This window comes from Notothenia rossii, assembly GCF_949606895.1.
Source record: "Notothenia rossii genome assembly, chromosome: 4".
NCBI classification, from domain to species: domain Eukaryota; kingdom Metazoa; phylum Chordata; class Actinopteri; order Perciformes; family Nototheniidae; genus Notothenia; species Notothenia rossii.
In genome coordinates this window covers 95,419,095-95,432,130 of record NC_136902.1, presented here as the reverse complement: position 1 = coordinate 95,432,130, position 13,036 = coordinate 95,419,095, and the positions used below count along the sequence as shown (strand labels likewise).

The window sequence follows — 13,036 nt, the reverse complement described above, 5'->3', positions numbered from 1 at the left end:
GGACATGTCTCTGAAGTGTCCTGCTCCAAACCCCAAACAGATCCTTGTAGCCCCCCCCCTCTCTCTTCCAGCTGTTACTAAGGACATGTCTCTGAAGTGTCCTGCTCCAAACCCCAAACAGATCCTTGTAGCCCCCCCCTCTCTTCCAGCTGTTACTAAGGACATGTCTCTGAAGTGTCCTGCTCCAAACCCCAAACAGATCCTTGTAGCCCCCCCCCTCTCTTCCAGCTGTTACTAAGGACATGTCTCTGAAGTGTCCTGCTCCAAACCCCAAACAGATCCTTGTAGCCCCCCCCCCTCTCTTCCAGCTGTTACCAAGGACATGTCTCTGAAGTGTCCTGCTCCAAACCCCAAAGAGATCATTGTAGCCCCCCCCCTCTTCCAGCTGTTACTAAGGACATGTCTCTGAAGTGTCCTGCTCCAAACCCCAAACAGATCCTTGTAGCCCCCCCCTCTCTTCCAGCTGTTACTAAGGACATGTCTCTGAAGTGTCCTGCTCCAAACCCCAAACAGATCCTTGTAGCCCCCCCCTCTCTTCCAGCTGTTACTAAGGACATGTCTCTGAAGTGTCCTGCTCCAAACCCCAAACAGATCCTTGTAGCCCCCCCCCTCTCTCCCAGCTGTTACTAAGGACATGTCTCTGAAGTGTCCTGCTCCAAACCCCAAACAGATCCTTGTAGCCCCCCCCCCCTCTCTTCCAGCTGTTACTAAGGACATGTCTCTGAAGTGTCCTGCTCCAAACCCCAAACAGATCCTTGTAGCCCCCCCCCCCTCTCTCCCAGCTGTTACTAAGGACATGTCTCTGAAGTGTCCTGCTCCAAACCCCAAACAGATCCTTGTAGCCCCCCCCCCTCTCTTCCAGCTGTTACTAAGGACATGACTCTGAAGTGTCCTGCTCCAAACCCCAAACAGATCCTTGTAGCCCCCCCCCTCTCTCCCAGCTGTTACTAAGGACATGTCTCTGAAGTGTCCTGCTCCAAACCCCAAACAGATCCTTGTAGCCCCCCGCCTCTCTTCCAGCTGTTACTAAGGACATGTCTCTGAAGTGTCCTGCTCCAAACCCCAAACAGATCCTTGTAGCCCCCCCCCTCTCTTCCAGCTGTTACTAAGGACATGTCTCTGAAGTGTCCTGCTCCAAACCCCAAACAGATCCTTGTAGCCCCGCCCCCTCTCTTCCAGCTGTTACTAAGGACATGTCTCTGAAGTGTCCTGCTCCAAAACCCAAACAGATCCTTGTAGCCCCCCCCTCTCTCTTCCAGCTGTTACTAAGGACATGTCTCTGAAGTGTCCTGCTCCAAACCCCAAACAGATCCTTGTAGCCCCCCCCCCCCTCTCTTCCAGCTGTTACTAAGGACATGTCTCTGAAGTGTCCTGCTCCAAACCCCAAACAGATCCTTGTAGCCCCGCCCCCTCTCTTCCGGCTGTTACTAAGGACATGTCTCTGAAGTGTCCTGCTCCAAACCCCAAACAGATCCTTGTAGCCCCCCCCCCCTCTCTCTTCCAGCTGTTACTAAAGACATGTCTCTGAAGTGTCCTGCTCCAAACCCAAACAGATCCTTGTAGCTCCCCCCCTCTCTTCCAGCTGTTACTAAGGACATGTCTCTGAAGTGTCCTGCTCCAAACCCCAAACAGATCCTTGTAGCCCCCCCCCCTCTCTTCCAGCTGTTACTAAGGACATGTCTCTGAAGTGTCCTGCTCCAAACCCCAAACAGATCCTTGTAGCCCCCCCCCTCTCTTCCAGCTGTTACTAAGGACATGTCTCTGAAGTGTCCTGCTCCAAACCCCAAACAGATCCTTGTAGCCCCCCCCCTCTCTTCCAGCTGTTACTAAGGACATGTCTCTGAAGTGTCCTGCTCCAAACCCCAAACAGATCCTTGTAGCCCCCCCCCTCTCTCTTCCAGCTGTTACTAAGGACATGTCTCTGAAGTGTCCTGCTCCAAACCCCAAACAGATCCTTGTAGCCCCCCCCCTCTCTTCCAGCTGTTACTAAGGACATGTCTCTGAAGTGTCCTGCTCCAAACCCCAAACAGATCCTTGTAGCCCCCCCCCTCTCTCTTCCAGCTGTTACTAAGGACATGTCTCTGAAGTGTCCTGCTTCAAACCCCAAACAGATCCTTGTAGCCCCGCCCCCTCTCTTCCAGCTGTTACTAAGGACATGTCTCTGAAGTGTCCTGCTCCAAACCCCAAACAGATCCTTGTAGCCCCCCCCCTCTCTTCCAGCTGTTACTAAGGACATGTCTCTGAAGTGTCCTGCTCCAAACCCCAAACAGATCCTTGTAGCCCCCCCCCCCTCTCTTCCAGCTGTTACTAAGGACATGTCTCTGAAGTGTCCTGCTCCAAACCCCAAACAGATCCTTGTAGCCCCCCCCCCTCTCTCCCAGCTGTTACTAAGGACATGTCTCTGAAGTGTCCTGCTCCAAACCCCAAACAGATCCTTGTAGCCCCCCCCCCTCTCTCTCTCCAGCTGTTACTAAGGACATGTCTCTGAAGTGTCCTGCTCCAAACCCCAAACAGATCCTTGTAGCCCCCCCCCTCTCTTCCAGCTGTTACTAAGGACATGTCTCTGAAGTGTCCTGCTCCAAACCCCAAACAGATCCTTGTAGCCCCCCCCCCCTCTCTTCCAGCTGTTACTAAGGACATGTCTCTGAAGTGTCCTGCTCCAAACCCCAAACAGATCCTTGTAGCCCCCCCCCCCCCCCCCCCCCCCCAGCTGTTCCTAAAGAGCTGACTCTGGGTCAGTAGCTTCAGAGAGAGAGTAGGTCTCATCAGGAGAAACTCAGCTAAATGCTGCCGTGATGAAACTCCACATCATGTTCCAAACCACATCAAGGATCCTCTCTGAAACAGGATGGAGCTCAAACTCTCTCTCTCTCTCAGGTTTACCACGAGGTGACTTCCTTTTGATTTCCTGCTTCTTCACACACACTCTCTCCAGCACAGGCTAGCTCTGAGTGTTAGCATGCTAACGTCTCATTGTTTCTGACAGCAACGTTTCTGATTGGCCCGTGGGTTTAAAGCCCGCCCACATTTTAGTAATGTGGTCATGACGCAGCAAATCTGGATCAGCTCCGTTGTTCCCTGTTTTTAGAGATGTGGGTACGGAGGAGAAGAGAGAGGGGTTTATTTCCTGACACTTTGAGAGTCTCCTGACACACCGGGGACACACCGGGGACACACCGGGGACACACCGGGGACACACTGGGGACACACAGGGGACACACCGGGGACACATGGTGATGTAGAGAAGACATCAGAACGTGCATTCTGCATGATAGGAGACCTTTAACATACATGTTAACAGATAACTACATTAAACTGTATTTAAAGGTTATTGATCACCTTCTTGAAGCTGCCCAGGTGCATGATGGGGTATTAAAGGTTATTGATCACCTTCTTGAAGCTGCCCAGGTGCATGATGGGGTATTAAAGGTTATTAAAGGTTATTGATCACCTTCTTGAAGCTGCCCAGGTGCATGATGGGGTATTGAAGGTTATTGAAGGTTATTGATCACCTTCTTGAAGCTGCCCAGGTGCATGATGGGGTATTAAAGGTTATTGATCACCTTCTTGAAGCTGCCCAGGTGCATGATGGGGTATTAAAGGTTATTGATCACCTTCTTGTAGCTGCCCAGGTGCATGATGGGGTATTAAAGGTTATTGATCACCTTCTTGAAGCTGCCCAGGTGCATGATGGGGTATTAAAGGTTATTGAAGGTTATTGATCACCTTCTTGAAGCTGCCCAGGTGCATGATGGGGTATTAAAGGTTATTGAAGGTTATTGATCACCTTCTTGAAGCTGCCCAGGTGCATGATGGGGTATTAAAGGTTATTGATCACCTTCTTGAAGCTGCCCAGGTGCATGATGGGGTATTAAAGGTTATTGAAGGTTATTGATCACCTTCTTGAAGCTGCCCAGGTGCATGATGGGGTATTAAAGGTTATTAAAGGTTATTGATCACCTTCTTGAAGCTGCCCAGGTGCAGGATGGGGTAGCACACGAGCTGCCCCGGCCCGTGGAAGGTGATCAGCCCCCCCCGGCTGCAGCGCTGCACCTCGGCCCCGGTCTGACGCAGGCCCTCCAGCAGGGGAGGGGGGTAGGGGAGGCAGCGCAGCCCCGTGGTGAAGGTGGGGGGGTGCTGGACCAGCAGCAGGGCGTGGCTCTGCTCTCTGACCCTCTGATGGTTCTCCTGGTTCTCCTGGTTCTCCCCTCTGACCCTCTGATGGTGTCTGAGGACCAGCTGCTGCTGCAGAGCCTCTGACTCTCTGAAGGAGAGGAGGCCAAGGCGCAGGACCTGGACCAGGGGGCGGGGGGGCATCACTCCTGGGGGGGGGATAACACATTATATAATAACACACATTATATAATAACACACACATTATACCTGGGGGCGGGGGGGCAATCATAACATAATAGGGTTGGAAACCGAAACTCGGTTCCAGATGAGAACCGATAAGAAAATGCCGGGTACCGGGAACCCGTACAAAATACACAATGTGGGTTCCTAAACGCGGTAGACTAACTCTTTAGTATTGCAAAGAAAGCCTACGTAGCTATCTGTAAGGACCTGTAGTAACGTGACGACGTCACGCATAACCCCGGACCCGCCGCTTGCATGTCCTGAAGTGCCAGGTACAGCTAGCCGCGACACACCGTTCTCCTTGGCATTAAAAGGAAAGCTGACCAGACAAAAAACGGAGGAGTGTCACAGAGCGGTAACAGCATTTGTTGTCAAAGGGCTACATCCCTTCTCGTTGTCGAAGCTCCGTCATTTAGGTATGCAAGGTTTAAAATCAAACTTGCTCACTCATTTGAAAAGGCATCACCCGAACGTGAATATCACCGGTACCAAAAGAAAACAGACTGAAGTGCAAACCCAACTCCTGCTAGCATTTAAGCCTCCACCACTCGCAACAAGTTCAGACCGAGCCAAAGCTATTACAAACGCCATCCTTATGTTGCCATGGTAGCAAAGCGCTACCTGGCTGCATCTGCTACCTCTGTCCCTAGAGAGGGTGTTCTCCACAGCAGGAGACATTGTTAGTGCCAGCAGATCTGCTCTTTCAGCAAGCAATGTGGACAAGTTCAGCTTTCTTTAAGAAACATGAAAATACAACGACGAGCAAGTCCTAATGTCAGACTGGCTGCTGAGGTACGAGTACAGTACAGTTCAGATACAGATTACTTCAGTTCATCGAAATGCTGCACCTTAATGTTTATTTTATTATATTTAGTATTTATTTGAGTGAATATTCACAGTTTAATAATAATTTAAAAAATCCCAAAGATATGTTATGTTTTGTGATCATAAATGATCACACGGCGTAGAGGAACAAGTAGTTGGAAAGCTGACACAGCATTCCAACTATCCGTTCCTCTACGCACCAAATTCTTTATTTTTATTCCTCCGGGTTATTCTGCGCCTCTTCTCCTCCCACATTGAACATCGCAGAAACTCCGTTCAAACATCAAAACCTTCAGCTCGATCGGGAATCGATGGCTATTACTTTTCTCATTCATAACTTTCATAATTCCAGAGATACATCCCATAATACATCACATTTTTAACATGGAAGTCAATGGAGAAAATCTTCAGACTTCAACAATCTTCATGCAACTTCAACTGCTAACTGTTCATTCACACTTTCACTCAGAAACCTCATTCCAACTTTAAAATGTTACACATCTTTCTGACATTATTCGTGTTACACAACTTTTAAATCAGATTCTTACTTTTAGAGATATTAAACATTGTTCAGACCTTGGTAAAGAGGCTTTCTTCAGATTGAGAGTGCGTGATGTCACAGCTAGAGTGGAGGACAGATTGAAATTCCCCTTCATATTTGTTTTTAAACTGCAATAATTCCCAAACCCTACATTCCTGAGACATCATTGTTCATGACAAACGTAGGGAAACATCTCGTAGCTTGAAAAATGATTTTTTTAAAAACAAAGTGCCTCTTGAGGGCATGCAGTGACAAAAACGTTCAACATGCCTCCATTAAAGCCCATTGTAATTTCAAGCTGATATTTCCTCACAGCAGCAGCCGCACACCTTTAGTTAATCTGCCAAAAGGCCACATTATTAACCTGAAAGTACACAAAAAGCACACTTCAGATACTCAACTTCCTTGACATGCTTCACGCGTTAAAATTTCACCGATATCTGTTACGGTTCTTCAACAAAACGTTCACATGTAAGAGGTTTATCTCTCATTCAGAACAATGCAAATGCTCTCCTCTCACTGATTACTGCACATCACCATGGAAACCTTTGATCTCTGGGCTCAAGCACAGGTGTTTCCTCACGTCGTTAGCTCAAACACAAACACCTGTGTGACCTGATGATGTCATAACTCCAGCTGACAGGCTCAGAATGCCACCAAACATCACATGATGGTTAACAATGTGGCCCTGGACAGCTCTACATCAAATCTGATGTTACGTAGTGTGGTGTTACTATGGAAACGCATCCCTCGCCATAAAACACGATGCCGCTGTAACTCCAATGGACACGACCCAATTGTCCCCCAATCTTCACTTGTATATCACCGGTCCATGCCTCAACAGCTCTACACCAAATCTGAGATCTCACCATATGCCGTTTCCAAGGAAATCTCTCGCCATAAAACACGATGTTGTCGTAACTCCTATGAAAATTGTCAAAACAGCACTAGACTTCAGATAATGGTTAATGGTCCAGTCCTCAACATGTCTATGTGCCATTAGTGAGTTTTCCTCAAAAGCTGTTGCCATGTAAACCAAGGTTTAGCCTCTGGAGCTCTCCTCCCTGGAGAACAGAAGCACAAGCAGCCCGCTAGACTCACATCTCTAGATACCTCATCACTCCTCCGCTGCTCCGGTCAAGTCTGGGCTGCGGTGGTTTGTTGATACATGTCGTCTTCTTCTGTTTGCTTTAATCGAGACTACGTAGTAATGCAGCGCCCCCATTGGCTGTAAATGGAAGTACTACAAAGAACCCCGTTTAGTACAATTATTTCACAAGTTTTGTTATACACACAGCTCGGAAAAAATTACCAAGGTCCGGATCTCGGTGACCTCAATGGTGGATATGGCCATGACCGCAAAAGGTAGTTGCGTTACAGTAACGCGTTAGTTTGTAACGTGTTAGTCCCAACACTGGTGTTCATGTATCATTTCAATTTAAATTATTCACTTTCTTCTTACACATTACATTTCAGCATAGCAGCTCAGCGTCAGCTTTTCAGCATAAAGCATTCCCATTAGCAATTTCTTCAGGAACCGCATTCTCTATTTTTTCTGCTGCACCGAAACGTACCGAACCGTGACCTAAAAAACGAGGTACGTACCGAACCGAAATGTTTGTGAACCGTTACTCCCCTACAATTCATGATTTAATTCAACATATTCTTCGGTCAACTTTTAGGGAATTTAATCCTTGAAAATATAATTAATAATCTATTAAAATGACCTTAAATACTGTAGATTGCTTTGAATTAATTAATTGTTTTTATTATATTTTAGGTAACTTTGCTCCCCGTTAAAAATCAATTATAAAAAGGTAAATAAAGTAATTATTTTACCCATTAATTATCCTTCCAGAATCCTGTTAAAAACCTAATTTAGGCTTCTGCTATTGTGTGAAAATATGACTTTTAATGTGAAATAATGAATATATAGAGGGCAGTTTGACCTCTATATATTCATTATATACGCAGCTCAGACTCTGAACGAGGTTTCATTAAAGCTCCTCACAGCTCGGGGGAACTGCCTCTCTGATCTCAGGTGTTTATCACCTGTTTTTTTACCTTTTTCTCACCTGTTTAAAGTCTCTAAAGTCTCGGAAGCTGCTTCAATGCGCCGCCATTGTTGTTGTTATTCTTCTTCTTCGGTGGTGAAATCGATCTACTTCCGGTTTTCTGCCGCCTGCTGGAAACCTTTCAAAAAAAACTAAAGGAGATCATTTTAGATAGATGGATAGATAGAGCCTGTTATAATAATAATAATAATAATAAAAATAATAATAATAATAATAATAATAATAATAATAATTTGAGGGTTAGTAGTGAAACACAAAGTTTAGATTGAGTTTTTCCGGGTTTTGTTTCAAATGTTTACGTTTATTTTGAAATCCAGGAGGAGGCAGGACTTTATCTCTGACACTGCTCAGTGGCGATGAAGCCAAAAAAGCCTGGCAACGGGCCCACAGAGCATGCGCAGTGGAGTTTCCTTTAAGCCCCGCCTCCTCTCTGTCACTCAGATGATGGAGGGAGACCTTCTCGATTAATATTTTAAAACATTTTAGTGGTTATTACTTTATATCTCTACCCTTGATGTGATCTTGTGTGTATGCAACATAAATGAGGTTTACTAGATATGTTCTCGAATACATAATAATAAAAACTACCACCAGGAGGATCTGCTTCAGCGCTCTTTCACTTCCGGGTTTAGGGTATGTTGTGAGCGGAGAGACAGCAACATGGCGGCGGTCGGGAGGAACCGGTCCAGAGAGGCGAGAGACAGGAGGAGAGACAGCCGGAGAGGTGAGCTCTTTCCCGGGTAGACATCAGCTCACAGTCCGCTGAATCACCTCCGGGTCTGGGGGGTAAAATGCGTTATAGAGTCCGTTTATAGTACCGACAACCGGGAGAGAAACAGCTAGTGATCACAGAGGGGAGAGAGTTTCCCGGGTAAACAAGTACTCGCATCTATAGGTACAAGCACTCACATATTTAGGTACAAGTACTCAGGTACAAGTACTCACATCTTTAGGTAAAGTACTCAGGTACAAGTACTCACATCTTTAGGTACAAGTTCTCAGGTACACGTACTCACATATTTAGGTACAAGTTCTCAGGTACAAGTACTCACATATTTAGGTAAGTACTCAGGTACAAGTACTCACATATTTAGGATCTTAAGTAAAAGTAGAAGTACTCGGGTCTTGTTAAATTGTATTTAAGTACTTGAGAAAGTACTTAGTTACTTCCCAGCTCTGAGCTAGTGTTGAGAGTAACTTTACTATAACTAAGAGAGGCACAGATAGTGTATTAACAGAGTTACACTCTTCTGAAAAGCAAATATATATATATATATATATATATATATATATATATATATATATATGACATAGATGATTTTTTTCTTATATTTCATATCCATGTGTAAAGCTGGAGGTTAAAGTGCTCTGCTTTCTGAGGACTTGCCCCGACATGTACCGCTGTAGGAGGAGCCTAAATACTACAGTACTACTTAATACATATAATAATGCATTTTATTTATATAGCGCTTTTCACAACTCAAAGACGCTTTACATAATACACTTTACATAATACACTTTACATAATACACTTTACATAATAAATATGACATATAACTACACATTAATACACAGACCTACACATTAATACATATTAATACACAGACCTACACATTAATACATATTAATACACAGAACTACACATTAATACATATTAATACACAGACCTACACACAGTGACGTTAATCTGTGATCAGAGAACATCTGATTATTGATCTGTATTTACTCAAAATGAATGGAACCTGTTTCCTGTTGAAAAGGTGAAGTTGCATTAAATATAAATTTATTTATATTTAACTCATTTAACAATCGTTTTTTTCATAAAATGCGATGACACGACATCTATAAATAATATTATATCTATTTTATATAAATATTGTATTATTTTGAATGATTGTTATTTTCAAATACATTTTTTACATGTTTATATTCTGTGTTTGATAAAACTGTGAAAGAGGAGCTCATTGTAAGTATTTTTATATTGTGTATTTTCCAGATACTTATATTTCTGGTGTTTGTATTCATTGTTTTTTCCTCCTGTGTTATATTTATAAATATGTTTGTTGTTGTTGTTGTTGTTGTTGTTGTTTAACAGCTGATCTTTGTGGTTTTCTCTCCTCAGAGTTGTTTGCGTCTCCGGCTCTGATCCCAAAATGTAGCGACGTTTCATCCGGAGCGAGCGGGAAACACAAGGTGAGTCCGCTTTACTGCGGTCAGTGAACGCACCGTATCTCTCCCGCTTTACTGCGGTCAGTGAACGCACCGTATCTCTGCCGCTTTACTGCGGTCAGTGAACGCACCGTATCTCTCCCGCTTTACTGCGGTCAGTGAACGCACCGTATCTCTCCCGCTTTAATGCGGTCATTGAACGCACCGTATCTCTCCCGCTTTACTGCGGTCAGTGAACGCACCGTATCTCTCCCGCTTTACTGCGGTCAGTGAACGCACCGTATCTCTGCCGCTTTACTGCGGTCAGTGAACGCACTGTATCTCTCCCGCTTTACTGCGGTCAGTGAACGCACCGTATCTCTGCCGCTTTACTGCGGTCAGTGAACGCACCGTATCTCTCCCGCTTTACTGCGGTCAGTGAACGCACCGTATCTCTGCCGCTTTACTGCGGTCAGTGAACGCACCGTATCTCTCCCGCTTTACTGCGGTCAGTGAACGCACCGTATCTCTCCCGCTTTACTGCGGTCAGTGAACGCACCGTATCTCTGCCGCTTTACTGCGGTCAGTGAACGCACCGTATCTCTGCCGCTTTACTGCGGTCAGTGAACGCACCGTATCTCTCCCGCTTTACTGCGGTCAGTGAACGCACCGTATCTCTGCCGCTTTACTGCGGTCAGTGAACGCACCGTATCTCTGCCGCTTTACTGCGGTCAGTGAACGCACCGTATCTCTCCCGCTTTACTGCGGTCAGTGAACGCACCGTATCTCTCCCGCTTTACTGCGGTCAGTGAACGCACCGTATCTCTCCCGCTTTACTGCGGTCAGTGAACGCACCGTATCTCTCCCGCTTTACTGCGGTCAGTGAATGCACCGTATTCCGAAAAATATAATTTTCCAAAAAGTGAACATTTAGAAGTTTTGAGAAAAGATAGTTTATTTCCTCACAGGGAGTTCTGTCTGACTCTGAGAACGAGGAGCCGCTGAGCCGGAAGATCAGGAACATCTCCGCCTTCATCCGGAAGACCAAACACTCTGCAGCCTGCATGGGGTCAGAGAACTACTGTTGTTGTTATTATTATTGTTATTATTATTATTACTGACCAGCTGACGTGCGTTTCTTCTTCAGTGGTGCTCAGAGGAGTCAGAGCTGCAGCGACCCTCTGGAGGACCGAGCAGGGAAGCTGAAGGCTCTCCAGCCCCCCCTCATGGAGAGAGTACGTAGCACACATGTGCCTCAAATAATAATAATATAATATATAGAGTCCTGCAGGATGTGGTGTTTCTGTATTGGTCCCTGAAGGCAGCATCTGTCTCTGGTCCAATGGGATTCCTCTGATCTCAGACCCTAATAATCCCAATCCTTCGCCCACGTCTACTGTCACGACTTCGGACCCTTTTTCTGTGCTTTTGCCCGTTTTGAGTTTGGCAGGGTACCCTCCATGTGACTCTGGACTCTGTCTCACGTGTCTCTCCTCAGGTGTTCATATATCTTATCTGATCTGACTTGTCTCACGTGTCTCTCCTCAGGTGTTCATATATGTTATCTGATCTGACTTGTCTCACGTGTCTCTCCTCAGGTGTTCATATATGTTATCTGATCTGACTTGTCTCACGTGTCTCTCCTCAGGTGTTCATATATGTTATCTGATCTGACTTGTCTCACGTGTCTCTCCTCAGGTGTTCATATATGTTATCTGATCTGACTTGTCTCACGTGTCTCTCCTCAGGTGTTCATATATGTTATCTGATCTGACTTGTCTCACGTGTCTCTCCTCAGGTGTTCATATATGTTATCTGATCTGACTTGTCTCACGTGTCTCTCCTCAGGTGTTCATATATGTTATCTGATCTGACTTGTCTCATGTGTCTCTCCTCAGGTGTTCCTATATGTTATCTGATCTGACTTGTCTCACGTGTCTCTCCTCAGGTGTTCATATATGTTATCTGATCTGACTTGTCTCACGTGTCTCTCCTCAGGTGTTCATATATGTTATCTGATCTGACTTGTCTCACGTGTCTCTCCTCAGGTGTTCATATATGTTATCTGATCTGACTTGTCTCACGTGTCTCTCCTCAGGTGTTCATATATGTTATCTGATCTGACTTGTCTCACGTGTCTCTCCTCAGGTGTTCATATATGTTATCTGATCTGACTTGTCTCACGTGTCTCTCCTGTCTCTCCTCAGGTGAGCCACAGCTTCACAGCAGGGATCCTCCTCGCGTCGGAGAACAGTCGCTGCTCATCGGCGCCCCCCCCCTCTGACAGGCGTTTGCCATGGCGACCCGTCCTCCTCCCCCCCTCCTCCCCCCCCATCCCTCCAGAACGCTCCGTTAGCCCCGATAGCAACGATAGCATCTCGGAGGAGCTGAACCACTTCAAACCCATCGAGTGTTCGCCGTGCACTCCTCCCAGACGCCTGGCTGACGGACGCCTGGTGATAACCTCCGTCGTGAAGTCCACCCCCAGGAACCTGAACCTGAGCCTGAACCAGAACCAGGACCAGAGCCTGAACCAGGACCAGAGCCTGAGACCCAGCAGATACGAGGTTGGAGCCGCATTGATGCAGAAATGGAGGCAGATCGAACTGGACCGGCAGAAAATGAAGTTAAACGGCAATCTGAGCGGAGAGGAAACACCCTCTGATCGGCACGGCAACAAGAGATCCCCCTCTGATCGGCCCGGCAACAAGAGGTCAGAGTCCCCCTCTGATCGGCCCGGCAACAAGAGGTCAGAGTCCCCCTCTGATCGGCCCGGCAACAAGAGGTCAGAGTCCCCCTCTGATCCGCCCGGCAACAAGAGGTCAGAGTCCCCCTCTGATCCGCCCGGCAACAAGAGGTCAGAGTCCCCCTCTGATCCGCCTGGCAACAAGAGGTTAGAATTCGACTCTCAGGACGCCGTGCAGAGGAAGAAGATCCACGTTCCTGCTGTCAAGGAGAGGCAAGTTCATACAGCAGGACTCATAATGCTGACTCAGGGTTCAGGACTCATCATGCTGACTCATGTCAGGGTTCAGGACTCATAATGCTGACTCAGGGTTCAGGACTCATCATGCTGACTCAGGGTTCA

General features: G+C 46.5%; 2 protein-coding genes across 4 annotated transcripts in view; one reads left to right on the top strand and one right to left on the bottom strand.

Annotated features, from left to right (window-relative positions):
- Positions 1 to 3,619: 3,619 nt before the first annotated feature.
- lipt2 (lipoyl(octanoyl) transferase 2) lies at positions 3,620 to 7,915 on the bottom strand. 2 transcript variants are annotated; one of them, XM_079678620.1, is made up of 2 exons: positions 7,790 to 7,849; positions 3,620 to 4,322 (listed from the first exon to the last, which is right to left on the bottom strand). In XM_079678620.1, the coding sequence occupies exon 2, from the start codon at positions 4,315 to 4,317 to the stop codon at positions 3,943 to 3,945; it is 375 nt and encodes a 124-aa protein (XP_079534746.1). In that variant the 5' UTR covers positions 4,318 to 4,322; positions 7,790 to 7,849; the 3' UTR covers positions 3,620 to 3,942. The 2 variants fall into 2 exon arrangements, with proteins under 2 accessions (XP_079534746.1, XP_079534745.1); XM_079678619.1 differs by having other exon boundaries at positions 3,627 to 4,322; positions 7,801 to 7,915.
- A 517-nt stretch (positions 7,916 to 8,432) lies between these two features.
- rnf169 (ring finger protein 169) overlaps positions 8,433 to 13,036 on the top strand; it is a 7,954-nt gene continuing 3,350 nt past the window's right edge. Inside the window, exons 1-6 of one of the 2 annotated variants that reach the window (XM_079678577.1) lie at positions 8,433 to 8,524; positions 9,923 to 9,993; positions 10,917 to 11,017; positions 11,096 to 11,183; positions 12,156 to 12,697; positions 12,806 to 12,907. In XM_079678577.1, the coding sequence (XP_079534703.1) occupies positions 8,461 to 8,524; positions 9,923 to 9,993; positions 10,917 to 11,017; positions 11,096 to 11,183; positions 12,156 to 12,697; positions 12,806 to 12,907 (968 nt within the window). In that variant the 5' untranslated portion in view covers positions 8,433 to 8,460. Of the gene's footprint in view, positions 8,525 to 9,922; positions 9,994 to 10,916; positions 11,018 to 11,095; positions 11,184 to 12,155; positions 12,908 to 13,036 lie in introns of both variants that reach the window. The other variant, XM_079678576.1, reaches the window with a different exon arrangement.